General features: G+C 37.9%; 2 protein-coding genes across 2 annotated transcripts; one reads left to right on the top strand and one right to left on the bottom strand.

Annotated features, from left to right (window-relative positions):
• Positions 1-4548: 4548 nt before the first annotated feature.
• SMC3 (structural maintenance of chromosomes 3) lies at positions 4549-27846 on the top strand. Its single transcript, XM_074098827.1, has 23 exons — positions 4549-4656; positions 4771-4885; positions 6775-6914; positions 7370-7528; positions 8611-8736; positions 9748-9915; positions 10487-10578; positions 11930-12083; positions 12867-13096; positions 13373-13582; positions 14075-14174; positions 14913-15059; positions 15288-15446; positions 16229-16387; positions 17061-17272; positions 17708-17870; positions 18730-18893; positions 19343-19550; positions 20155-20331; positions 20807-20943; positions 24277-24457; positions 25114-25296; positions 25464-27846. Exons 1-23 carry the CDS (start codon positions 4642-4644, stop codon positions 25674-25676), a joined length of 3612 nt encoding a protein of 1203 aa, XP_073954928.1. The 5' UTR covers positions 4549-4641; the 3' UTR covers positions 25677-27846.
• On the bottom strand, positions 20952-23218 carry LOC141436000 (lipase 3-like). The gene has a single exon (XM_074098828.1). The coding sequence runs from the start codon at positions 22733-22735 to the stop codon at positions 21350-21352; it is 1386 nt and encodes a 461-aa protein (XP_073954929.1). The 5' UTR covers positions 22736-23218; the 3' UTR covers positions 20952-21349.
• Positions 27847-27893: the final 47 nt, after the last annotated feature.

Here is a 27893-nt window from a genome sequence, read left to right on the forward strand (position 1 = left end):
CTCACACAAATAACAAAACCCATCTATTATCACCACCGTTGGACTCAACCAAGACGCCTTCAAAAAAAACACAACCGTTCACCATGCTACCAGATGTTAGAATGTGTGTGTTTTCTGGGATTTAAGAATATTTTGAAGATGAAAAAAGTTCACTCAGGTTTAAATTAAACAGTTTCAACTACTTTCTTGATAGCTGCCTGCTCATGGAGGTAGTCAAACTCGCGACCTAGCACTAAATTAAGACATCAAATAGCTATTGCCTAAGCTGTCACTTCGTCTGCAAAGAATTCGTTTATCGCGTGCTCGTTGTAACTTTTGTCAATTTGTCACAATTGGTTTGTGAGTACTTTAAGTGTGATAGCGTAACAGACAAACAAACAATCATATTAATTTTGGCATTTATAATATTAGTAATAATTTTTCAACAACTGTTTTGCTTCCGAGATCCGAAGAGCATATAGGTATGGTGAATTTATTATAATCGAATTCAAATTAAAATCAGTTTACCAATTATCTACCTACAATTTTATTTAAATTCAAAGTGAGTGAATGTTTCTGCTTTAAGAAAGCTGTGCCCTGCAGTGGGACGTGTAAATCTCAATCGCACACATCCTTACCTGATATTAACATTTTCAGCAACAAACACATAATTCACATTCATCATTGAAACTACCATTAGCGGCAAACAAATTAAAAAATATTGGATAGTTTGAAATTTTCCGAATGAAGACAATTGGGCAAAAACTTCACTATGTTTGTTGTGTATATCCATAGCAGCCATGTTATCACGTTTTCTCTAACACTTATAAGTTAAATTTTTTGAGCATGTCACTAAGACAGACGTGTATTTCATGTATACGAGTACATTGCTCTTTTTATATACTCAGCGGCAAAAAATTTGGCCCACCCTTCATACAAAATTACCGATTCTTCATACATTTGAGGGCCAAATTTTTGCCGCTCAGTATATTGGAAGGAAGCTTGTATTTATTTTAATTAATTATTATTAAATAGATTAAATATCTACACTTTATTTCTACAGATACTAAACTCTTTCAATGCCAGCACTATACTGATAGCAGCAATAATATTCAAAGCAACGACGTTGGCTTGCCAATTGTCATCAATTAATTACACATTACACTTCCATATCCAAATACACTTCAAACGTGCAGCTGTAGATACAAGAAATGACGCCCTGATCTCAGCTATTTATAGAGTACCTAGTGTTTTTTTCACAATGGTTCTCGTTTTATTGTTATAAAATATAAATTTCTTACTTTCGAATTTTGGTCCAGATTTTTGATACAATATATTTTTTAATTTGCATGCTCGTAAACTTCGTACTTATGCGGGATCAAGGCGATATAAAATGGTTTTTTCACTTCTCATGCTCTAAAAGTAGGTTTATATAGCCTTACGAGGTGGGTGTAAAGTGAGTACTTGTGTCCCTAGGGAGTAAAATTAATTATTTTTTTAATTTACTTCGACTGACTTAGATAAACTCAAACAGCCAGTACTTGCTTAGTTTTTGGCATAAAATAAGATTGTGTGTGGACCATTTTCATGACGAAAATGTTACGTTCTTAGTCTACTTGGTCTTAGTACTATGATTTTTCCGCATAGAAGGTGGCGCCATTCTATTTCGTTATATCTGTGTCTGGTTGGAAAACATACTTACTGCGAAAACTGAAATTGTTGTAGAGCGTAAATCATAAACGATTAAAAAAAATTGATAATTCTCACAATGTCGTGTGGTAGTGAAAATTATGATGTCAAGCAAAGAGCAAAAAATATAAATTGATAGTCTTATGCCGCCGAAATCTAGAAAGATTTTTTTTAACTTATGATAGTTTTATGGACTGGTGGAATAAGAAACGCATTAATTCTTTCACAGAAATGACAATGACTATTTTTTCTCGCAATCAAAATAGAGTTTTCACCTCGAGACTACAAGTCAATATAAACCCTCGGACAAATAGACACCCTCGCTTAAGCTCGGGTGGCTAGCCACCTCGGGTATAAATTGGCTTATTTTTAGTCCCGCGATAAAAGATATAACTACTATTTTTGCTCTAGTGCATAATGTTAAGTTTTGTCTAAGTTTAAGGCAATCAAACGCTAACAGCCAACTAAATACAGATAAATCGGACAGCCAAATAAATCCGTTCAGCGGTTTAAGCAAGAAGAAGTAACAGACAGACAGACAGAGTTCCTGTCGCATTTTTAATATATTATTATTATTAATTATTATTTAAGCCTGTAGATGTGTCCACTGCTGGGCAAAGGCTCCCATGTCTCCACTCTAACCTTTCTTGGGGATCTCTGACCAGCTGCGAAGAAGGCGTCCAGATCGTCCCGCCATCGACGCCTGGGTCTGCCAGCCGCCGAAGTCCATTTCATTTCATTGTCATTTTTAATATTAGTAAAAGTAAAAAATTAAGAAGACCTGTACGTAGTAGTGCACAGAATTGATATGGGACTCGTCATTTTCGAATAATGGAACGTCGACTTATCTATACGGATACATTACTAATACATAAAACAGGTCATCTTCTTAAGGTTTTTACCTATACGCGTGTAAGTTTGAGTAACAGAACTACTATTTGCAATCACAAGCGTACACATACATAACTCGTTTAGTATGTTAATTTACGTCGCTTTTAAGGAATTTGGCCTTGGTGTTTTATAAGTCAGATAATACCAAAAATTATAATTTCAGTAGAAGACAATATAGCTCGCTTGTCTAATACCTTTAAACGAGCAATTATTAAATGATATTAAAACGGATAACTCACGTCTTAAACCGAGTTGAGCTCGACATGTTTCGGGCTATTTCGTAGCCTTTCTTCTCAGGAGCACGCGACTCGGTGGCTGCCGCAACACGCACACTACACGCCACCGCTCTGCTCGCGTGACTGCCCGACGAAACTAACACCGGCGCACAACTACCCGCATTTTTATCGTCATTTTTATTGTCACTGTCTAATGTAGGGTAGCACTCAACACTAACAACATCGCTCCGTAAAGGCACGTTCACACCAACAGATGACGCAGCACGAGTATTCAATACTGTTTTTCAACTTGGGTGTACCGACCAACCGCAATCCCGGTTAAAATTCGGATGACGACTAATCTCAATGGCTTCACGCACTTTCCGCGGAATGAAAAACTTTTCTCTCGCATGTAGACACCTTATCAAATCTGATGTAATGCGTCAAATCCGAGTCCATTGACTGCTCGGCCACAGCAGAGCCCCTGTCGTCCTGTTTCCTCAAACTACGTATTACAGTAGTCTAGTATACCAGTCTCACCGATATCGAAAGCCGAAGAAATGGGAGCCCCTGAGTGGTCCCGGGTATACATGATTCCGTGTTCGTGTGGCAAGAGCTATATCGGTGAGACTGAGCGTAACGTTTCTACTAGGGTATCGGAGCACATACGTAGTATGAAGAAACAGGACGACAGGGGCTCTGCTGTGGCCGAGCATTCAATGGACTCGGATTTGACGCATTACATCAGATTTGATAAGGTAATACTAGAGTAATATGAGTGAGTCTCACGGTATATTCGAGTCTTGTATAGAATCTCAAAAAGGGCTCCAACGATTTCGATGAAATTTGGTATGTGGGGGTTTTCGGGGATGAAAAATAGATCTAGCATGGTCTTATCTCTGGGAAATCGCTTATTGTTTTATTCGTGCTTAAATGTTTTAGAGTAGGTATTAGATATTTAGTAAGGTATCCCTTCGTACCTCTACAAATTAATAAAATTATGATTAGGTATCGTTACCTTTCTCAGTCAGTCTTTAAACTTAGAAGAAGTCATTACTCTTATAAACTTAACTAAGCTAACTAAACTTTAATTTATGAGTTAGTTTTAAACTTACAGTTTATAGTAGATTGTACGACAAGAGCATAATAAAATGAGCCATTTAACCCGAGACGTTCAAATAGCCACCCGAGCCCGTACGGTGAGGGTGGATGGACACGTCGAGGGGAAAATGTGTTTATTGCTCTAGTTTTACAGTCTGCTTTTCACTTCGATGGCGAGGAAATTATATAGCAACAGTTGAAACAATTGTTCACTTGCTATGTACCTTTTATTGTTCACGCAATACTATTATAATTATATTTTTTTAGTTTTATTGAACTATTTTGAGTAGTTTTATATAAATTAAAAATTATACAAAAAATAATATGTAGAAACTTCTGTTTGTGGCTGTTTCACCTAATTGCCTTGGTCTTAGATGAAGATTTTACTTTATGCACTAGAGCATAAAAAGTCATTTTATGTCGCCTAGGTCCAGCATAAACACGAACTTTAAAAAATGAATCATTAATATTCTGGACATCCCTACACTTAATGCTGTTGGTGCGTAATGCTGTCATGTGGAAATAATTTTGGTTGCCGCTTCTTTTTCCACCAATGCCAGCACTTTCTTTTATCTGTCATGTTTGATCTTCGTACTCATGATTGGTTGAAATACGTATGCGCGCACTAACATGCAACGAAACATAACGTGAAGAACTGTCATGTCATGTCAAAGTCAATAATTTTCCGTCAGCGCGCGTCAGGCAGGAATGGCGCCCTAAATGTAGATGACATAAAAATTCCTAGATTTGTGAGAATTTGGATAAAATGCATATAAAGCAGGTGAAAATAAGTCATAATATACAGCCTACCTCATAATTAACATAAGCTCAGCCACGATTCGCCGTGCACAAAGCTTCTTTATGATGGTTTGACGTGCTGTGTTTTTGTTTACAGGTGATAATTCAGGGTTTTAAGAGTTACCGCGAGCAAATTGTTGTAGAACCTTTCGACAAGCGTCACAATGTAGTAGTAGGACGTAACGGCTCGGGTAAAAGTAACTTTTTTCACGGTAAGTAAAGCAAGAACTTCATATCCACCTGCAAGTCTGCATGACCCTTGTGTATTTTCGACTAATCTGATCCAATATTGCTGATATAATAACTTCTTTTATTAGTATTATACATGGATAAATTCTAATTAACCATATGTGACTAAGCATAAGCATTCCATGATAATACCCTGTTGAATATAAGATTTGTCAGTATAGTCACCAGTAGCAATATCTGACACAACAAGCGTGCATAAATATCTGATACGACTATTTCTAGGGCCGGAAGGACGTGTCAAATATTTTTAGCGCTCCGCTGTGGCAGATATTAATGCTGGTGACTGTACCAGTGTAAATAAATCTTGCTGAGCTTTCTCATACCCCCTATTGAAAGATGCCTATGATCCCACCAAAAACATAACGGTGAAATGAGAACCAGGTTCAATTGTAAGAATAGTTATGCATCCTTGTTGACTGTGCTGAAAAAATAATTGAGATCTCTATAGGCATCAAGATATTTTGCTTGAGATGTAAGATGCAAGTTCAAGACTTCACGGTAACGGTACCTAGGCTAGTTTTTACCATTATCCTCCTAACACCCAGTCCTTTATAAAATACTCATTGTAATTTGAACATCAAACTCTATCATAAACATACATCAGGGTTTTAGGTGCGGGAATGATTTGAGAAAGAGTAGATATACAGAGAGGTTAGTCCGAAAAAATCATATTATGCCTAATGAATAACTACCTCTCTGCGAATTGTAAAAATTACCTGCAGTAATAGTAGTTGACGCGATTTTCATATTAAAGTACATATTAATATTTTTTTGTATATTTGGAACAGTTAAGCTACGGCTTCTTGCTGTTAATATCCATTTCAATGAACTGAACGATCTTTCTACATTGGTAGTTGTAATAGGCGCGAGTAGGGACTTAACTGAGGAGGTTCATATATTAATGAGTGGTCTTTTTAATTTGTATAATATTGTTTTCATGTATTTTTGTTCAATTAATTATTCATTAGGCAGAAGCGCTACAGTACATTCTGTTTTTTATGTTAATACCTACTCTTTGGCTAATATCAAACATTCCCGCACCGAAAACCCAGATGTATGATCATAAATGTAGTTTGATGCTCATAAATCAAAAATTTTCATTGGGCGTTGGGAGGTTATACCAAATAATTTAAAAGTAACATAGACAAATATTATATAGGTAGTTTGTATGTAAAAGTCTACTAAAGTTTTTATACTATGTTGCAAAACAATTCAAACCTATAAAGGTAGTCAGTATTATAAAGACTCGGGACGACTATGAAGAATGGAAATAATTCCAATCCACATTGGCAATCCCTTACTCCAAATAGTGAATCTACTGTGTTAAAAATGTACCTAGCTGTGTTAAATATTTGTGATGTAGAAATATCAATAAATAATATTCTAAATCTGTTTAAAATATACATATCATAATCTCATTGAGTTTCTTGACGGATTCTTCTCAACAGAGGTCATTCATAAGTGCTTGTTATAGCCTAAATTGAATAAAGATATTTTGACTTTAACTTGACTTTGAATTCCATAGAATTCATTTAAATTCCATAGAATTTAGAGCTTGTTTTTTTTTTTTTTATTATTTATTCAACTGGATGGCAAACGAGCAAGTGGGGTTGTTTACATTATTCCAGTACAACAGTTCCCATAGTGATACTGCGGTGCATCTAAATGATGCTGCGGTGTTTGACGAATCTCATGTAACTTGTTAAGATTGTGAACCTGGCAAAGTATACGCTACTCTAACGATTTTACTGGATTAACCTGACAACCAGTGTCCTTTAAAAATCAAAAATTTGACTTAGTTGTCAGGAGGTTAATGTAAACAGGGTCTTAGGTTATACAATTCATGTTTCAGCTATCCAGTTTGTGCTGAGCGATGAATTTTCTCACCTGAGACCTGAGCAAAGATTGGCTCTGCTTCATGAGGGCACTGGACCAAGAGTCATCTCCGCTTTTGTTGAGATTATCTTTGATAACTCCGATAATAGGATTCCTGTAAGTATTGTAATGTAAAAATTATAAAACTTGCTCCTTTATTCATAGAAACCAAATATGGCTAATAAATATAAAGAAATAAAAAAAGAAAAAATAGGGGAGTCATAACTAATAGTAATGGGTCTATCCAAAATTTAAATTTTTTGCTGCGTAGTTTTTAATCTTTTGCAATTCTCACTTATTAAAAACTACTAGGACAAAGCAATTAGCATACACAATTTTATAGCTTTGCCTCTTGAGTATGAAATTGTCATCTCAGTGTTCAAAGTGTCGAAAATTTGCAAGATAATCAAACTATAGATTAAATAAATATTGACAATTGACACCAATAGACCCAGTTGTAAACTAAGCAAAGCTTGTACTATGCAATGGCAACACCAGTGGCAATATTTCAAAACATGTTTGATGGTAATCAACAAATCAGTCAAATTTCAATGTTAACAAATTGTCACCAGATTGAGAAAGATGAGATCTTCCTCCGTCGCGTCATCGGCTCTAAGAAGGACCAGTTCTTCCTCAACAAGAAAGTGGTGCCTCGTTCCGAGGTGCTCAATCTCTTGGAGAGTGCTGGTCTCTCCAACTCCAACCCTTACTATATTGTCAAGCAGGGAAAGGTGAGACACAGAGAACTCTGTGTGAACTCTGTTTATTTTGTAATAGATAATAATAGATAGAACAGATAATAATCACACTATACTGCTTTTTACTTGAAAGTTTGATAGTTTTTGCTATATCTTCATGTTTACATGCATATAAAGAGGTAAACTTTGTTTCTTTGTCATCTCTGGAACTGCTATTCAGATTTAAAAAAGTGTGTGTGTGTTTGTTTGTGTAAGCTCTGATCTGACGCATTGCTGTTGTTCACTCATATAAATACTAAATAAAAATGAAAAATAATAATAAATAATAAATATCATGGGACACTTGACACCAATTGACCTAGCCCAAACTAAGCAAAGCTTGTAGATACTAGGCAACTGATAAACATACTTATATAGATAAATACTTACTTAAGTACATATAAATGTCCAAGTTCCGAGAACAAACATTTCTATTATTCATACAAATATCTGCCCTGGCCGGAAATCGAAACCGGGACCTCAAGCTTTGTAGTCAGGTTCTCTAACCACTTGGCCATCTGGTTGTTAATTATATATTTGTGTTTATTCATTTGATAGTAGTTAAGTTGCAATCTTGTATAATTTAATATCCATCTTACTTATATCTATTTATTTTTGTATTTATTTTTCTTTTATGTTGTGTCAGCTATGATATGATTTCAGAATGAAAGATGAGCAGGGTTTGTTGCACAGAAAAATGTACTCTTGAGTTGACTGCCGCCCACTTGCGTCCAGTATACGGCCTAAGGCCACGTATGCACTATGCGGCTAATCACGCAGTTTTAGAGCGCTGTCTCTTTCGGAAGCAATACTAGGAACGAGGCACGGCGCTCTAAAACCGTGTAGGCGTAGTGCGTACGTAGCCTAAGTGGCTACACACAAACGCCTTGGCACTTATTGCGACTAAGTGTAAGTACGCACTATGTGGTTAACATCGAGGTTTTAGCGCGCCGTCCCTCTTCAAAGCTTGAAGACCAGTCGCCAGTGCACAATTAGCCTTAAACACCGTGCCGGCTACTGTAACTTACTCTTCAATTCCACGTCTACAGTTCTTCTGTTTTTTTTTATGTTCTCAGATCAACCAGATGGCTATAGCTCCGGACTCCCATAGACTGAAGCTGCTGCGTGAAGTGGCTGGGACCAGGGTGTATGATGAACGCAGAGAAGAGTCCGTCACTATACTGAAGGAAACTGTTGGCAAGGTAAGCGCTATGCTGGGAATGAAGGCCCAAGCTCTCATGAGCCAGCACTGGGACGTAGCAGCAGTAGAATGATGACGATGATGATGAAGGTACTCAGGTTAAGGTGCTCAGGGGACGTCTGTTACTCCACACATGTTTATTTTTTAGGAAGAAGCAGTTTTTGTTTAGTTAAATGGTGAATTTGGTGGTGCAGGTGTAGGTAGTGTCTAGATCAGTGGTTTCCAACTTAATTTGATTAGGGACTTTGACTTCATTATAATTAGGAAAAAGGTTAACGAAACGATATTTCAATCCAGAAACAATCTTTGATTAAAACATTTATGTTACACGACAACATTATAAACAGTCATAAAATTTTAAGTGATTTTTAAACAGTGTTTTATAATTTAAAATACATAATTTTAAATAGGCGTTAATTTCAGTTCAGTTTGCATAAATTAGATTTTTGAGCATCCATTTTATGTACTACATTTCGCGGGTCTTGTTTTTTAACCCCCGACGCAAAAAGAGGGGTGTTATAAAGTTTGACTGCTATGTGTGTCTGTTTGTCTGTGGCACCGTAGCTCTTAAACGATTTGAAAGCGGTTTTTTTTAATTTGAAATCAGGTTTTCTAGCGATGTTTCTTAAACATGTTTCATCAAAATCGGTTCAGCCGTTTTTGAGATATTGAACTTTGATGTGACAAAGTCGGGGGTTTTCCAACATTTGTTGGTTAGTTTAGGTTATAGCTATTGCAGTGCAGACCACACATGGTCCGCGGATCACAGGTTACGAAACAATGGTCTAGCTCAGGGTCTCTTACTTTTTGAATTCACAGACCACTTTCACAATTTAAACAATTCCACGGACCCTGTCAAAAATATTTTTGACATTTCGTAATAAATATGTTTACAGACTGACCTACTGCCCTGCCTAGCTAGATGTATGGATCCATCATCTCTAGTCCAGGCTTAAAAATTTAATTGTTTGTTCAAACCTAGACTTCATCTATTTGTTTCTTTTGATCTAAGGTGGAGAAAATCAATGAATTCCTGCAAACAATTGAAGAACGTCTCAAGACCTTGGAAGAAGAGAAGGAAGAATTAAAGGAATATCAGAAGTGGGACCGAGCGAGGCGTGTACTCGAGTTCATTATTCACGATACTGAGCACAGAGAGAACAAAAGGAAACTAGAAGAGGTGCAGTATGAATTGTTAACGTTCGACGACGATGGAGGCGCTTCGTACTAGTGTACATTGGCGTGCAGCAGTGGGTCAATTACTAAGCAAACGTTTTCTTTTGGCTAATATTATATTCCAAGAAAATGTTTGTTCAAAATTACACTTCGCACACGAACCAACTACAAACACCAACTGCTACCATAAAAGTAGGTTAGGTTAGGTAAGATTGTTTGCCAAATGATAATTTGAGTAAAATATTTTGGATGTGATTTATCCATCATTTTTTTTTTATTCGACTGGATGGCAAACGAGCAAGTGGGTCTCCTGATGGTAAGACATCACCACCGCCCATAAACATTTGCAACACCAGGGGCCATTATCAAATTATCATACAAAACTGTGGTTACATTTTAGACAAATGAAAAGTATGTCAATTGATTGGTGGTGTCATAATGAAAGGCAATTATGTATGTATGTAAATACCTTATTGTACATAAAACACAAAAATATTTCAAAAAGAAAACAACAAAACAAAAAGAGTACAAAGGCGAACTTATCCCTAAAAGGGATCTAATTATTTTGTTTTTAGTTGGAAAAGATCCGTAATAATAGTGGCAAGGAGCAACAACACTATGCTGATATGGTGAGAGAGGCACAAGATCACGTCCGAGAAGCTAACAGGTATGTAAACCCGTCGGAAATATATGGACAATCAAGCCAACTGAATCGTGACCCACTGTGGAACCTTTTCATAGAGAAAGTTGTAGTGACGTTGGATTGCTTGACAAGGGAATTCATTATGACACTTACTGTGAGAGCATATTACGGCGGGTCAGGAATCAAATGGTCCGACTGTACTGTACTCCTAATTATCTCGCACAAATCTCCAGGGAGTTGGGGATGCGAAGCCGGATTTTTTAGTCTGTGAGAGTCCTGCATTGACTGGGTCTTCCCTTTCTAGTCATCCACTTACTTCCTAGGCATATTTCCCGACTGCACTCCCCCGTCTCCTATAAAGCACCTTATATAATAAAACTGAAATAAAGCGACACAACCCAAAAAAAAATGACGCACCTTTATTTTTTTATTTAAATGTGGCTACATAGCCTTTATTGACTTCCATCTTACCTGAGTGGGAGTGCAGATGAGGCTGAAGATGTATGGCACTGTTCAGTCTTCAATCTGAACTTGAGTAGTCCTAAATAGTACTTACATATATGGGAGAACAGATAAAGAAAACGAATTTTTTTCCTTATCCACTTTTGCTTTGCTTATTATTATAATAGCTTTTTTATCCACATACCCAGTCCCCATCATCATCATCATCCCAGCCTATATACGTCCCACTGCTGGGCACAGGCCTCCTCTCAGAACAAGAGGGCCCACCCAGTCCCCAACGGACATAAAATAAAAGCCTCCTCCATCTTTTTCCACTTTTCTTTGCCCATAATACATACTAATTCAGTCTTTTCCTGTTGTTTTATGAAGTTATTGATCCATCTTTTTCTTTGCCTTCCGACACTTTTCCTACTGCCAGCAATTGCTACGCAATTTTGTTGTTTGGAGTGTCCATATTTTGTCGTTTGTTTGTTTTTGCAAATGTCCCAATTAAATTGAAAATACAAACTGAAATATAGATGCACAGAAAAACCAGAAAAATAAGACCAACACTGGGAATCGAACCCAGGTCCTCGGTATTCCGTACCGCGTGCTATACCGCTACACCACTGCTGGTCAACGGTACAGACACGAATTTCCCCTATGCACCACATATCTCAGCTTGTTTGTTTCTTATTTAGCCACTTAAGCAGTGACGCTAGCGACATCTATACCGTAGCCCTCATCAGTATCTATATTTCAGTTTGTATTTTCAATTTAGGTTTTACGGGATGACCGTAAAAGTAAAAATTTGGAATTGAAATAAAAAATACAAAAAGATTCCAAAAAACCAATCTTAATTTAGTTCCAATTAAACTTTTATTATAAGTCTATCAGCCAGCATCTTACAACATTAAACACCACTTTCTTACAGGAAGCTAAAAGAGGCTCGTAAAGACGTGGCAGCGGCCCGCGAAGAGAAAGACATACTGTCCACAGAACAGCAACAGCTGCTTCGGGAGAAGACCAAGCTCGAACTCGGCATCAAAGACTTGAGCGATGACGTCGATGGTGACAACAAGTCCAAGGTATGATGGAATAAATCCTACACTCTTGCAACTGACATAATATACATATTATAATATATGTATACATTTTGTTTTTAGCTTCTGGACAAAGAGCGAAATCTCGAGTAGAGTTTCTCTCAAGAATGCTCTGAATATAATAATAATAAAATAATAAATATCATGAAACACTTGACACCAATTGTTCTAGTCCCAAACAAAGACTACTATAGATTACTTGTACTATAGATTAGTATGGATACTAGGCAATGGATGAACGTACTTATATAGATAAATACATACTTAAATACATATATAACATCCAAGACCTGAGAACAAACATTTGTATTATTATTCATACAAATATCTGCCCCGGCCGGGAATCCAACCCGGGACCTCAAGCTTCGTAGTCAAGTTCTCTAATCACTTGGCCATCCGGTCGTCAAATTCATCATCATCATCACTAGTTATTGTTACCCTCTGATCATATGAGCCGTGATGGCCTAGTAGTTTGACCTATGGCTTCTCAAGCCTCTGCTGCAATCCGTATGCGAACCTTAGGTTTGGGATCCGGGCTCTTGAGTTTTTTCGAATATACCCTTTAATTTACCCTTACGGCCAAGGAGAACATCGTATGAAACCCGCATACACCTGCGAAGATATTCAATGGTGTGTGTGATCTAATCTACACTAGGCCTGCATGGGAACTACTGCCCGAGCCCTCTCATTATCTGTGCCCAGCAGTGAGATGTCTGAGGGTTGACATGATGATGATGATGATGATTATACAAACCCTAACTGCCACAGGAACGCGCGGAAGCTGAGTTGAAGCGCCTCCGAACACAAATAGCAGAGAAAGAGCGCGAGCTGGAAGCTCTCAAGCCGAAGTACGAGGAGATGAAGTCGCGCGAAGAGGAATGCACCAGGGCGTTAGCGCTCAATCAGCAGAAGAGGCAGGAATTATACGCCAAACAGGGCAGAGGCACGCAGTTCACTTCCAAGCAGGACAGGGATCGGTGGATTGAGAAGGAACTTAAGTATGTTATCAGTTTTGTTCGCTTGCTACTTATTTTTTAATCGAATTTGTGAGATACAAGGTTTAATTTTAATATGTTGGCCGACGTTATTTTTTACTAAGAAAGCTTTGCTTTCATAACATTGCATGCACGAATTGTCTATTTAATAACACACCCTGTCCACGTGTCTCGAGAACGCGTTATGGTCATTCTGCCATTTTTGCTTTGGCCTGCCTCAGCGACCTTAGTGATTCAACTGTATTATTAATTTGTTTTACATTAACACTTATTTTTTAGGTCTCTGAACAAACAACTAAAAGACAAGAAGGACCATGAAAATAAGCTTCGCGAAGATCTGCGGCACGACGGAGTTAAGCTCACGGAACTTGAGAAGAAGATAGAAGAGACCACTAAGGAGATGGAGCGCCAAAGAATCGCCATCGACGAACACAACAAGCAGTATTACGAATGCAAGAAAAAAAAGGACCAAGAACAGAGTGCTAGAAAGTAAGTTTTATCTTAATGTATTAAAATACCTCTCTGTTGGCATCTTTTCGCCTCTCGTTTCTGTTACTTACTTCTGCAACTTTGTCACTCTATTTGGTATCCTCTAAGTCGTGCTCTCATCTCCTTACTACTAAATGGAAGTACTTTAGTTGGACTTCAAGATAAATTGGAAAGCCATTAAAAAGCTCTTCTATGGTTTTATGTGGTGACAATTGATCTTTTACGACGAATAGACAGACAGAAGAATTCTACAAAGTAGCCTTCCTTGTATTATGAAAATAAACTTGGGTGCAAATTACTCGCTAATTATAAAAATAGTAGAGAAAATACAATGGGAAATTTCGGCGTGAAATGAAGGCTTGGCGGTGGTGTATAATACAGCACGCGCTCCGGACTGGTTCGATTCCCGGCGGTAGCATTTTTTTTCAGTGTTCTAGATATACTGATATCTAAGTAAAATAAGGTTTGGAAATGATTCATTTTTTATTTCAGCGAGCTTTGGCGCAAGGAGACATCATTGACTCAAAATCTATCCTCATTGAAAGAAGACTTAGCTAAGGCAGACCAAGCGCTACGTTCTATGGCTGGAAAGGTAATCCTATCATACTATACTAGTATCAAACACACTATTTTTAACTATTTTTAACGCATTACTAGATACTATACTCTGTTATTACTAGGTACTAGACTAGATAGTAATCGTCTGTCGCGCCTACCGCACTGATGATTTATGGCACCACGAGCAGCCAGTGTCAGACTTTTTTGGTTTGAGTGAGTAGCCTTAAGGGCCAAAGACACTTGCTTTGATTTACTTCATTTTAACCCCCGACGCAAAAAAGGGGTGTTATAAGTTTGACCGCTGTGTGTGTCTGTCTGTGTGTGGCACCGTAGCTCTTAAACGGGTGGACCGATTTGAAGGCGGTTTTCTTTATTTGAAATCAGGTTTTCTAGCGATGGTTCTTAGACATGTTTCATCAAAATCGGTTTGGCCGTTTTTGATTTATTGAACTTTAAAGTGACAAAGTCGGGGCTTTTCCAACTTTTTGATGGTTAGGTTATAGTTTTAAAATTTTGTACGAGGTGATTCAGAGGTGTAACAGACGGGAAAAATTAATTATGGACGGCTGAGAAGGGAAGGCCCAGACAGTGCCGGACTCTCACCAGCTACACATCCCCAACTCCCTGGGGCCAGCCATTTGGTGGAAAGCCGGGAGAGGTCCATGCATCCTCCCGTTAAGCTCTGGAGGGTATTTTTTTTGTTGATCCTCATTAGTTTCTACCTTGACCGACCCTATTCATATCCTTGGTTTGAAATTTTTTCTTGTTTCAGCCAATTCTGAACGGAAGGGACAGTGTCCGCAAAGTGCTCGAGACATTCCAACAGAGGGGCGGCGAGTGGGGCAAAATAGCGACCCAGTATTTCGGACCGGTGATCGAAAACTTCACTTGCGATAAAACCATTTACACAGCCGTTGAGGTATATCTTTCCGTACTTAACTTATTATTACGTACTGACCAATTAAATATTGGAATTTAGACAAAATTTATTTCATCATCAGTTCGAGTGCCATCATCGTATTCCGATTGAGATCAGAGTTTTACCGATGGAAAATCATGTTGCACTACATATGTATTATATTTTTTTGATTTCTGTATGGAATGCTAACAATAATTCCCATCAAATGTAAATGTTTGAAACTTGCAGGTGACTGCGGGTAACAGACTATTCCACCACATAGTGGAGTCTGACACGGTGGGCACTAAGATCCTGAAGGAGATGAACCGGCAGAGCTTGCCCGGGGAAGTCACCTTCATGCCTCTCAACAGGCTGCAAGTCCGGGACATGGTGTATCCTAACGACAATGTAAGTAATAACCATAAGATTCTGTTCTCACTTGTCATGTCACAATTTATATAGGCCGAAATTCAAAGTTTCCAAGTCCTTTATCGTGCTGAGTAATCGAACTCAACCAGATTGCATCCTCTGAGCAACACTTCACTATGCTACCAGATGTTAGGTACTTATATTTATTAATTTTGGCACACATAACAAATTGTAATCGTGCGGTACAGTAATGAGAATAATTAAGGCAAGAGATCATTTACAATTCAAAACTATGTGTAACACATCATGTAAAGAGTGATACAATTAAATATTTAAAGAAAAGAAAAGTATCAATTTTTATATCAATAACTGGTGAACGATTGTGTTGCTACTAGACACTCGAGAGAATTGTTTGCATAAAAACGGTGTCCACGAAATGGGCCAATCAACTTTTTCAAACAATTGCAGATTTTTGTAAGTAAACATGTTTTTTCTGTAATTTAATAGATGGTGTACATGAATACATGCCATCCTACGTAAGTTCAACCTATTAAACCATGAACGATTTTTTGGTAATGCCAGAGACAATTTTGGTACCTAACGCAGGAGACGCCCAAAGTGTCGGTAAAATAGTTGATGGGCCCAAATGTGTGTGTAAGGTGGTAGGGACAGGGGGGAGAGGGTTACCTTTACCTCACACCTTGTCGCTAAACGACGAGTGCTCTTATCTTAGGTTTCGGCCCTGTGACTTAATGAGCTCCTCTTGGCTTGCTTGCCTTAGGATACGAAAACGAAAATAAGCATGATTGCATTTTTTTTAGAATGCCATAGCTATGGTCCAAAAGTTGAAGTACGATGCGAAATACGCCAAAGCGATGAAGTATATATTCGGTAAAACGCTCATCTGCCGGAACCTGGAATGCGCCACGGAACTGGGAAAGCAGTTCCACCTCGACTGCGTCACCTTGGAGGGCGATCAGGTACGTTATGGACATGGACGATAGAAGTCTTGATTTTACGAAGTGAAAGTTTCCATTTTTAGGATAACCCTAAAATTATAATTTACTATTATTGCTGTTGTTTGTTTATTCCTTTTTGGACGCATCAACGCCTCAATCTTTATGAAATTTGGCATGCACCTAAGTGCATTGCACTGTGTACCCTAAGATTGATTCTCTGTTGTTTGCCCGAATTTCGTATGCGCTGATTTTCGAATTTAATTTGCTAATTTCATAACTATTCATCCTAATTTTATTATGAATCGTATTGTTGCTAAGCGATTCCGATAATTCTACATTATGTCATTTTCCATAATAATCATTTGTCATTTTGTTTCATATGGGATAACAATTTAATTTAATTGTAATTATTTTTCAGCACAATTAGATTTTGACAAAATTAAGTGGTATTAATTTTGATCCCAATTTGAAATATTCAATTCATATGGTCGATTTACCCATTTGTGCTGAATAACGGTAAATCTTTGCGTGGAACCTTATGTAACCGTAGTAGTATTCTATATCATAATATCGAATTCATTGCTGTTCATCTACTTCGTAATCGGACACTCTTGTTAGAGAAGTCGTCAGCTAACTAGGTATACACCCTGATGATCGCAGACTTTGCTGAAGACAACTCATTCCTGTTCTACAGGTCTCATCAAAAGGCTCCCTCACCGGCGGTTACTTTAACCAATCGCGTTCCCGCCTCGAAATGCAGAAGACTCGCTCCGAACTGATGGAGCAAATCACTTCGCTCGAGCAAGAGCTAAGCACGCTCCGGCAAGAACTCAACAAGACTGAGTCCAACATTAATACTATAGTGTCGGAGATGCAACGGACTGAGACCAAGCAGGGGAAGGCCAAGTGAGTAATTTAAAATAGGAACGTGTCACAATGCATAACATTTAAAAGGAATAATGGACGAAATATATAAAGATCATTTGATATAATGTTAATTTCGGTGAAATTATTAATCAGCCGAACTTTTTGATCTTGTTATCTACAGATTGGAAGTTAGGTTAGATTAATTGTACGAAAATTCTGTAAAGTTGAAAAATTCTGTGAAAATTGCGTTATTTAAAATGACTATTATGTATTTTCTCCTTTTTTTGAGTATTATGTGATTTGGTAAATATCCTTTTAAAATGCAGGGTGAAAATAGGGCTGTTGACACCAGTAAACGATAATAATGTTGCGTTACTCAAAATAAATAAAAAATACGTACGCAATTATTACGGAAATAACGGCCACTTCTCTTAGTCGAAGGCTAGACGTGTTTTATCATACTTCCTTTTTCAGGGACATATTCGACAAAGTGAAAGCGGATATCCGTCTGATGAAAGAAGAACTGGCGTCTATAGAGCGGTTCCGCGGTCCTAAGGAACGGTCATTGGCGCAATGCCGTTCTAGTCTTGAGGCCATGCAGGCCACTAAAGAAGGCCTGGAGTCAGAGTTGCACCAGGTATTTAAATTAACTGTAGCTGCCATGTAACTCATTATCTTCCTGGCTGTAGCCGATTACACGCGTTTGCACCTACCCATTACAAAACATATTAAAAGTAAAAAAAAGACCACAAAAAAAGACTAACAAAGACCAACATTAAACTGTATGAAAATTCCGTGCAATTACTCCCACAAGAGATATTCTTTCTTAGCATTCCAGGCTGACAAAGTTTCTGCAATATTCTGGTGTTGTGGGTGTCGATATGTGGTGGCTTACTTTCCATCATGTGTCTACTAGCTTGTTTGCCACCTTATTCAATAAATAAAACGACATCATTAATAGGTTTTCGGCTATGCAGACCTGAACAGATTTGTTGTTTATTAATTACGAAAACGCATATAAATTAAACATTCAATTTCGTTTTATGAAGTGCAAAATAAATGCAAGTTACATTTGGGAACTATGAAAATACAATTAAATTACTAATGCGAACAAAATGGTATTCCTTCACTATTTTTCATTTTGCGTAACACGTCTATTTTGGATTTAAATCGGGGCTTAAGGGCGGTTTCAGACCAGCGTTTTATTTGCGCGTGTAAGCTCCGTTTTTTTTTCTTTGAGCGAGAACATGTCCTTTCAGACCAGTATTTTACACGCGCGCAGAAACTCGTCCTTGCAAGCGCGTGTAGATGCTTCTACGTCCGCCTTTTGCTACGCGTTTTCGCCGCAGCGTTTAAGTGTGTGTTAAGTGTGCGGAGAAGAACGTGACGGAAAATAAAAGGATACATTACTTCCGAAATTTCTTAGTTTGAACCGCCCATGATTAACATTAGTAAAACTTCCGAAATTTCTTTAACCATTAACACTTGGCATCCAGGAACTTATGGAGCAACTATCAATGGCAGATCAGGGTAAAGTGGACGAACTAAACGACGCCATTCGCCGTCTGACGCAAGAAAACAAGGAAGCTTTTAGCGCTAGGATGAATCTCGAGGCCACCAAGAATAAACTGGAGAATCTGCTTACTAACAACTTGATCAGGTTCGTTACTTGATGATGTTTTTTTTTATGTTGATTTTTAGGGTTCCTTAAGGGTGCAAATAGACCTTCGAAAATTAAGGCTGAAATCAACCAGTGGTTCAATACAGGTTTTCCTATCTTAGCTCTCTTGGGTAAAAACACATCTTATACGGTACAGATGTATTGAATAATGTTTTGCCATCTTTGTTGGAAAAGTTCGTATTCTATTTATCTTGCTATCTCAACTAGCTTACTGAAATTTACTCAAGCTAATAGAAAGCAAGATAAATTCGAAGTTTTCGGATAAAATACGATGGCAAAACATTATTCAATACATCTGTACCTACTGCAGTAAACAGCGGAGTAATTTTTTAACTATATTTTTATTCTTACTATCAGGGAATCCTGCTCGGTATCTCCCGGTTTCATATATATATTTGAATATTTCTAAGACCCAAACGCTTTCGCAGACGCAAAGATGAGTTAGTACAAGCCCTCCAAGAGATATCAGTGGAGGACAGGAAGCGCCGGCTCGCAAATAGCGAGTCGGACCTACAAACCGCCGAGAAACGGATCAAGCAGATCAACAAGGAAATGGAGGAGGTCGAAAGGAAGGTCCAGATCGCGGTTAAGAATGAGAAGTCGCTTAAGATTGAGCTGGATAAGTGGAGAAATAAGGTGAGCTTTTTGACCACGCCCGTGACGTGTATAGCGGCAATAGGGATGTTGACGCCATTAAAAAATAATTCGAAGGCACGACTCCATTTATTATTTTAGCCCTGAAAACCAGATTAATTTTCGATTTACTGTAAAATTAGTTTTTTTGTTGCTTTAAAACAAATAAATAGTTAGTTTATTGAGTTGGCGAACAAATGGCGACTTATGACGTCATAAGTCGCTATTGCCATTGTAACTCTATGGGAGAATTGTGTTTTGACAGCTCATAAAAAGTACGTCAACGATTGGTGGTGTCAACATCCCTATTACACTGCGTCGTTCATCTAATGCGGTCGCCGAATTTGTTTCAAACTACTTCGGCGAACGAACGTCGTCTTTACATTAGTCTGTCCGTCTACTGCGGCGGCCATATTGAGGCGGTGGCAGCTGTCGCTGCTGTCGTTTCATGTTCGAAATTCGTATTATAATTTTACACAAATATCTGCCCCAACCGGGTTCTAACCCGAGATCTGAAGCTTCGCAGTCAGGTTGACTGACCACTGGGCTATCCAGTCATCATAGAAAGTTATTTTTTGTTTGCTCACAAGACTATTTCATTTCACAGGAAAAAGAAGCCCAAGACAAGATGGAGGAAGACGCCAAGGGCTTAGAGAAAATGGCGTCCAAGGAAGTATTGCTCCAGGAAAAGATACAGGAGTCCTTGGATAAGATCGCGGCGCTCGGGACACTGCCGAACGCGCCTGAACTGCACGCCAAGTATCAGAAGATGTCGCTCAAACAGGTAAAGCCAAACAAAGGTCTCCCCCTTAGAACGCCACAATTAACGACAATTCGCCACTTGCGTCCACCGGTTGCCCGCAACTCTCACGAGATGTCGTCATAAATCGTCTACTAATATTATAAATACGAACATATGCTAGTTTGTAATGCTTTCACGCTTATAGATCTGAAGTGATACTGATGCATTTGTTATGACTTTTGGTATGAAGTTAGTTTCGAGGCCCTGAGCAGGACATCTGGGGCACGGCAGTGCCCCCGCCAAGTTGGACAAAATAAAGGCACGGCCGTACCAAACTTTTCTCGAAGCCATTCAACCTAAGATAATTTTTAGCCAGAATAGTAAAGTCCAATGGACACGCGATAAACGAATTCTTCGGAGACAAAGTCGCGGGCAAATTCATATGTGCGTGTATTTCTAACTCTTCTCGCTCAAACGACCGGTCGGACTTGGATGAAAGTTTTTTTCTTTATTGCAGCTTTTCAAAGAACTAGAGAAGGCCAATCAGCATCTCAAAAAGTACAATCATGTGAACAAGAAAGCTTTAGACCAGTTCATAAGCTTCTCCGAGCAGAAGGAGAAACTTTATAAGCGGAAAGAAGAACTTGACGTCGGGTAAGTGAATAAAAAATCCCATTAAAAACATTGTAAAAATGAGAGCCAAGTTCAATTTTAAGAAAAAGAATTGAGATTAATATTTTTTGGGGTTAGCCTTAAGGGTCTTATTAATAAATGAACGAAATTTCATATGTTTATGTTTAATAGATGTTGAGTTACGTAGGGGTCAAAAGTGGCTCCAAATGGTTCGTGTAATATAACACACGGCCGCTGCGTCGCCAGTTCTCTTCTTTTGAACTTGGCTTAATACACTGCCGCGTGTATTGATTCGGGCAGTCTTAACTGATCACTTAGTGAACTTTATCGCTATGTAACAAGCAGAGAGGGACAGTTTAGGGCGAAAGGCACTGTACAATTCAATAAAGATAGTTGTTAACAAATATGAAATTAATTAACATTCGGATTATATTATATTTTGAACTGTCGTTTTATAATCGAATTTCTTGTTTTCATTTTCCGTTTCATCAATCTTGATCATTATTTTGTCGTATACTTCAATTTTAGCTCTAGACGCGTATGTGTAGTCTAAATGATGGAATCCTTTTATAAAATTGCATCCCACTACATTGGGAAGTTTCTTTTTCAATAAATCCACATCACTTTCAGCTGATAGCCAATCTCTGTCACTGTAGAACATTTGAATCGGAACTGAGATTTTCGTTACATCATAATCAGGCGGTGACGATTGACCGTAGTCTTTGAAATTTCTAATACTCCCAAAGTCAAAGCGAGCAAATCTTCCCGATTCCACTAACTGTCCATAGTGCACGAATTGCAATGTCGAAGCACCAGTAGGCATGTGCCCAAAAATAACAGGTATAAGTGTACCATTTATGTTCTTATAGTCATAACCTCCGATCATGTTCAATAAACCTCCGCAACGAACTTGTAGATAACTGCAAAACAATGCGGCTACCTTGTTGAAGAATTCCGTGCTTGGTGATTTTGTATTGAAATTAGTAAATAAATATCCTATTATATTATGTGGTGGTGAAAATAACTTTACTAAAGGACTTTTTACATTACTCATCCACGCCACCGGCGCTAATGAAAACATCGTTTTCACTTTCTCATTGTATTCTGGCTTCATAGAATTCATTACGTAGAAAATGGTCGTGCCTTGCGAATAGCCTATGTAGTATAAACTTTGTTTCTTTGTCACGTTCAAAACGTGATCAATCATGGCCGGCAGATCGTAAATACCTATTTCTTCCCATGTGAAGTCCCAGAAATCGCTCTCTTTTGGGTCTAGTGTTGTGTGTGCCAGGCTGTGTTTGTTACCTCTTGCGTTCCCCATCCAAACATCAAAACTGTTGTCTGCTAAGATATAGCCCAAAGCATTATCCGGACCCTGAAGCAACCAACTGTCGGAAGAATCTACAATTCCATGCATTAGAAATACAACTTTACTCGTATTTTGTGCTGCATTTCTTCCTCTGAGCCTGTGTACGGTTAATATGTAACCGTCTTCAGTTATTATTTTGTGTTCTTCAACTCGGTAACCATATTTAGCAGCAAGTTCTGTTATGTGTAAGAATGTGTCCGGAGAAACAATGTCATCTTCAATGATTATACTCTGATTATTTTCACTTAATACACTTAACACATTTTCAACACTGGCAATTACGTTTGCAAAATTGGACAAGCCTTCAGTTACGTCGTTCCATATTTCAAATAGACCTATTTTACCCCTCTCCGAAAAGATGCCGTTGTGTTCTTCATCTGTTTTTCCACAGGCAAAAACTACTGATATTAATAATGCAAGAAAAACACTTTTCGAGTAATCCATTTTCTATAATCACGCTTGAAAGAGTCACTAGGTTACATCGCGGATATATTTAAAGCATTTCAAGTTGTCATTAACCTGACACTAAAAAAGCACGTAATCGCTAATAACGACGATCTTGACACTCATAGATAAAAGTGTACGCTAATGACTCCTAAGTGCGGCGGAAAACCGTGTTATTGTTTTCACTTGCTGAGCTAAGATTTGTAAACAAATTTCCAACAATCGAAATAAATAAATGAAAGAAATGTATAATGAATTCTATTATCAGTTAATCGTGTCAGATGTAAACGTTATAATGCTTGTGTGTATTAAATTAACTTTTCGTTATACCCAGAAAAATATTTGATCACGCTGAAGAGATAAATCGATAAGAAAATTGCCACTGTAAAATAGATCACAACAATCTTTTTCAGGAACAATGCGTGAATCGCCCACATAAATCTATACAAAGATTCGCCCTTGTTTCCGTTACAATATCGTAGACATGGGGGGGGGGGGGGATAAATAATGTCACGGTGACTTAGTCACAAAATCACATACGTTCCTACTGTTCCTAGTGTCTAGCGCAGGTGATATGAGTAACAGGCGTGACAAAGTCACGATGACTTTTCACTGACTTTTTTATGTGTGTGGAGTGCCCCCCCCCCTATAAATATTTGTTTTTGTAATTTAACTACAAAACTAAATAGCGGCTTTAACATCTGTACTCCAAATTTCATTGATATACATCTTGTAGCTTTCAAGTAAAGTGCCTTCTTTTATAGTTTTGTTCTTAGTTTGAACGTTTGCACTCTATGAACTGAAATCTAAAAGGAACAGTTCATTTCGTTTCATATCGTTCATTCGTTATAAGCGAATGGTGTTTGCTAACTTCACTATCACAGTACCTCGCTCTTCCTTCTGTCCCTGTGAGTGCGCAATACGTGATCCGCCGTCGTGAATGTAACTACTCACTCTGGTATTCTGAAACTCTAAAATCAGTCGAATCGTTCTCAACTTTAACCATGAGCCAGAGCCAGCCTTAGGGGCTGTTTCACAACCCATTGATTAATTTTAACTGACAGATAAATGTTATGCCGTCTCTGTCTATTTGAACAAAACAAACAGCGCACCCACAGAGACAGAAGGAAGAGCGAGGTACTGTGATGATCTAAGTATAGTCTATATAACCTAACCAACAAGTTCAAAGTTCAATATCTCAAAACGGCTGAACTGATTTTGATGAAACATGTCTAAGAACCATCGCTAGAAAACCGGATTTCAAATAAAAAAACCGCATTCAAATCGGTCCATAGTTTAAGAGCTACGGTGCCACAGACAGACACACATAGCGGTCTAACTTATAACACCCCTCTTTTTGCATCAATGGTTAAAAAGTTAATTACGCTGAATCTAGTTTTTCCTTAGATCAATAAAAATTGTTGAGTTGGCGCCTTGTATCACCTAGCGTCCCGGGCAGTCTCCCCGGTCGACTCCCTCCCCCCTCCAAAGCCGGCACTGAGTTGAGCGTTTTAATTTTGACACATTCTTTTAATTTCCAGTGGCGAGAAAATCCGTGAGCTCATAGAGACACTAGAGCACAGGAAACTCGAGGCCATCCAGTTCACGTTCAAACAAGTCAGCAAAAACTTCACGGAGGTGTTCAAGAAACTGGTGCCGCAAGGGCGCGGCAGTCTCATCATGCGTGTTGCCACTGATGATGGACAGGAGCTCAATCCTGACGTGAGTTGATGGGAAATCTTGATGACGAAACTAATTAACACTCTTTTGTGTGATGTTAAATTTCTCCCTAAGCAATCATAACCAATTCAAGGATTTATATAATTTGATAACGGCAACTGAAACAAACATACCACTAATACGAGTATCTGCACTTAACATCAGGTGAGGTAGGGGTCAATCACGATCAGTTTAATGTAACAAAAAAAAGTGAGTTTTTAAGTCTGTTTGTTTGTTACCTTTTCACATCGAAACCGTGAACTGATTTAGATGAATTTCGGTGTACAAATTGTTTGAGTCCCGGGGAAGAACATAGGATATTTTTTTCCCGGAAAATTGCATAGTACCCGCGGGATACAGCTAAACGAATTCTATGCATTCGGAGTTGCGGGCAACAGCTAGTTTATAATTCAAGCCGTTTTTGCTGAGGTGATCTAACCTAAACAATAATGAGAAAACAAAAGTTAGATAAAAGCTTGTAAAAAAACACTTGGCGGGAATCTGCAATGTCTGCTAGTACTTGGCAAAATGCGGAAAGAATACAGCGCTAATAAAAATTCTTCGTCCCATTTAGATATTCAATACAGCATTTCGCAAAGCGGGTTCCATATAATGTTAGTTCGAAATGCGTTCGTAATAATATGAAGACTTCTTTACAGCGAGCAAACGCAGACCAGTTCACGGGCGTGGGCATTAAGGTCTCGTTCACTGGCGGAGAAGGCGACATGCGGGAAATGAACCAACTGTCCGGCGGACAGAAGTCCTTGGTCGCTCTGGCGCTCATATTCGCCATACAGAAATGCGACCCCGCACCATTCTACTTGTTCGACGAAATTGATCAGGTATGTGTTCTTTGCTTTAGGATAAAGGTACTAGTGAGTCAGTGGTTGTTATAGCCCTTACTAGGCTTATTAAAGGCTGTAATAGTCGTGTATCTACGTAGGTACAGAGAACCCGACTGTCGAGTTCTTGGCACTAAATTTGTTAACATTCGTTCGTAATATTCCAGGCTCTAGACGCCCAGCATCGTAAGGCGATAGCAAACATGATCCACGAACTCTCCACATCAGCTCAATTCATCACAACCACTTTCCGGCCAGAGTTACTCGAGCACGCTCACAAGTTCTATGGCGTCAAGTTCCGCAACAAAGTGTCGCACGTTGAATGTGTGACGCAAGAAGAGGCAAGAGACTTCGTTGAAGACAGCGCCACGCACGCTTAAGTTAAGTTATGGGGTATACTGTTTGGTGTAATAATTGTACTAGCGAATTTGCCCAAGTTGTGCAGAATGTTTCACTCGCGAACCTTGACGGAAAATAACTACTCTAATTGAATAATGTCTCATTTATATGGTACGAAAAGTATAGCGTAGATTGTCGTCGATGATCAATTACTTGTGATTGTGTAGTCGCGCACTCTGCAATATTAGTCTGGCCAGCGAGTAGTGGACAAATAAAATGGCGGCAAATTAAAAAAAATAACTACTAGCAACACTTTTCACAGATAATAAAAACTGTCACAAGTATATACTAAATAGGGTGCTCCCTACACATAACGTGCTCGCAAACATTTGTACATTAGCATTATACAAATGAAATTAAAATGTATGAATGAAACTACTTGAATCGTTTGAAAATGTCATCCTACGATATCTTGTTGGTTTGCAATTCTATTTTAATTTACATTGCTGCTTTCCAGACTGATTTTTAGGGTTGCCAGGAGGAGGGTTGCATTACATTGTAAGCAATGCATTAAGCTATTGTAAGATACAGGCCGCTGGCCGGACTAAACCATGATATTTCTCGCACCATCTAACTAAATGAAGTTTAGAGGTCTTACATGAACCTTAACTGATCAAAGCAGATATATTACAAATATCCAATAAATATTCCACAGACAAATTCCGTGGAAGGATTTGGTGGGTGCATTCTGTCTAGCTGCTAGACTCTAGCAACTTCGTAAAATTATCCCATAGTAGTTTGGTTTGACTGTATCTGTACTGTTTCCCCTTTCGAAAAAAAATTTTTTTTTTCGTATTTTTTAAGAATTTTTATACTGCAGTAGCGCTGGTCGATGCGTTTTAACGCCTAACAAGAACGTTGCATTGTTTTGAATAAAGATGTTAGTATAAATCAATGTTATAGAATTAATGTAAGTGTTGAATGAAAGTTTAGCGCGTGAAATGAAATGCATTTGGAAGTTTAGTTCAGAGGATTTGCTACAAATAGAGAATGTTGACGTATTTATTACACAATTACAATGATTTTGTAATGAAATTTCGCCAGCGTTCACGGTCTAGTAATTGGTAATACTCCATAAAAATTAACATTACTCTTAATATCGAATTGAAATTTGTTTTTTTTTAAGTGGTCTAGCTTGTGTTGTATCAATATAATGTGTCCTATTATCACAGTTTAACAAGTTTTCCCTACAGTAGGCCGACGCCATGGAAGTTGAGCGATATCGCAGCCTGTATAGGTATTTACGCAAGTAAGGAAGGGTTGTCACAAATTTATAATTTGGAAGGTAGACTTTTACGAATCGGTACATATTGGTATTGCGAAATTATACAAAACAAAATGAATTAGAAGTGGCATACTTACTAGGGGTAAGAAGTATTCAAATTATACTATTTTTGAAATAAAAAACTTTTTTTTCTACATAATATACTTTCATAGATTAGTAACCGACAAATACTTTCGGTTTCTAGACTTAACGGACTTAAAAGTTCCTGTTATTGAATTTAATTAAATAAAAAATAAATAAATATAATTATATGAATAGATGAAATCTTAGTTCCTTATTTATGAGAGATGAAGATTTGCACGCACTCACAGTATATGTCGTATGCACCATAATAAATTTTGTTATAAATTGAAATGTAAAAAAAACGCGGTAGCCCTAGACTTGTCCCAAGCTTCTTAGTAAAGAACGGCGAAGTATGCAGGCTCCTCCCACCCCTCACGCCCCGCACGATTGCTCTGTCTAGACGTCTCCGTCGGATTACTGTAGGGAAACTTGTTATACTGTGCTATTATTATGAATGAATGTGGTCACTTTCGTATTCTTACAGAAAATTAAAAACACACGGTTTTTTAAATAATATATAATCGTATTTTTCTACCCTCTTTATTTTTATCTAAATGGCTACTGGTAATGTATGGTATTGATGTGATCCTTGTCTTTATTATTTGTTATATTTTACCGATTTAATAGCTACTTTGACTTTGTAATTGTTTAGAATAATTAATGTTACAAACCTAATAATAAAATTGACTTGACAAGGCAAGGGGAATTGAAAATGATCCAGTTTCACCAAGTAGCGTTGACATAAAATCTATTGAAGATGTTAGAATTTGTAAGTTATTAAAAATACATTTCTATTTTTTAAATTACTTAAAATTTCTTTCATTTCACTCTTATGAAAAATTACACCCAG

This window comes from Choristoneura fumiferana, chromosome 16 (assembly GCF_025370935.1).
Source record: "Choristoneura fumiferana chromosome 16, NRCan_CFum_1, whole genome shotgun sequence".
Classification (NCBI taxonomy): Eukaryota; Metazoa; Arthropoda; class Insecta; order Lepidoptera; family Tortricidae; genus Choristoneura; species Choristoneura fumiferana.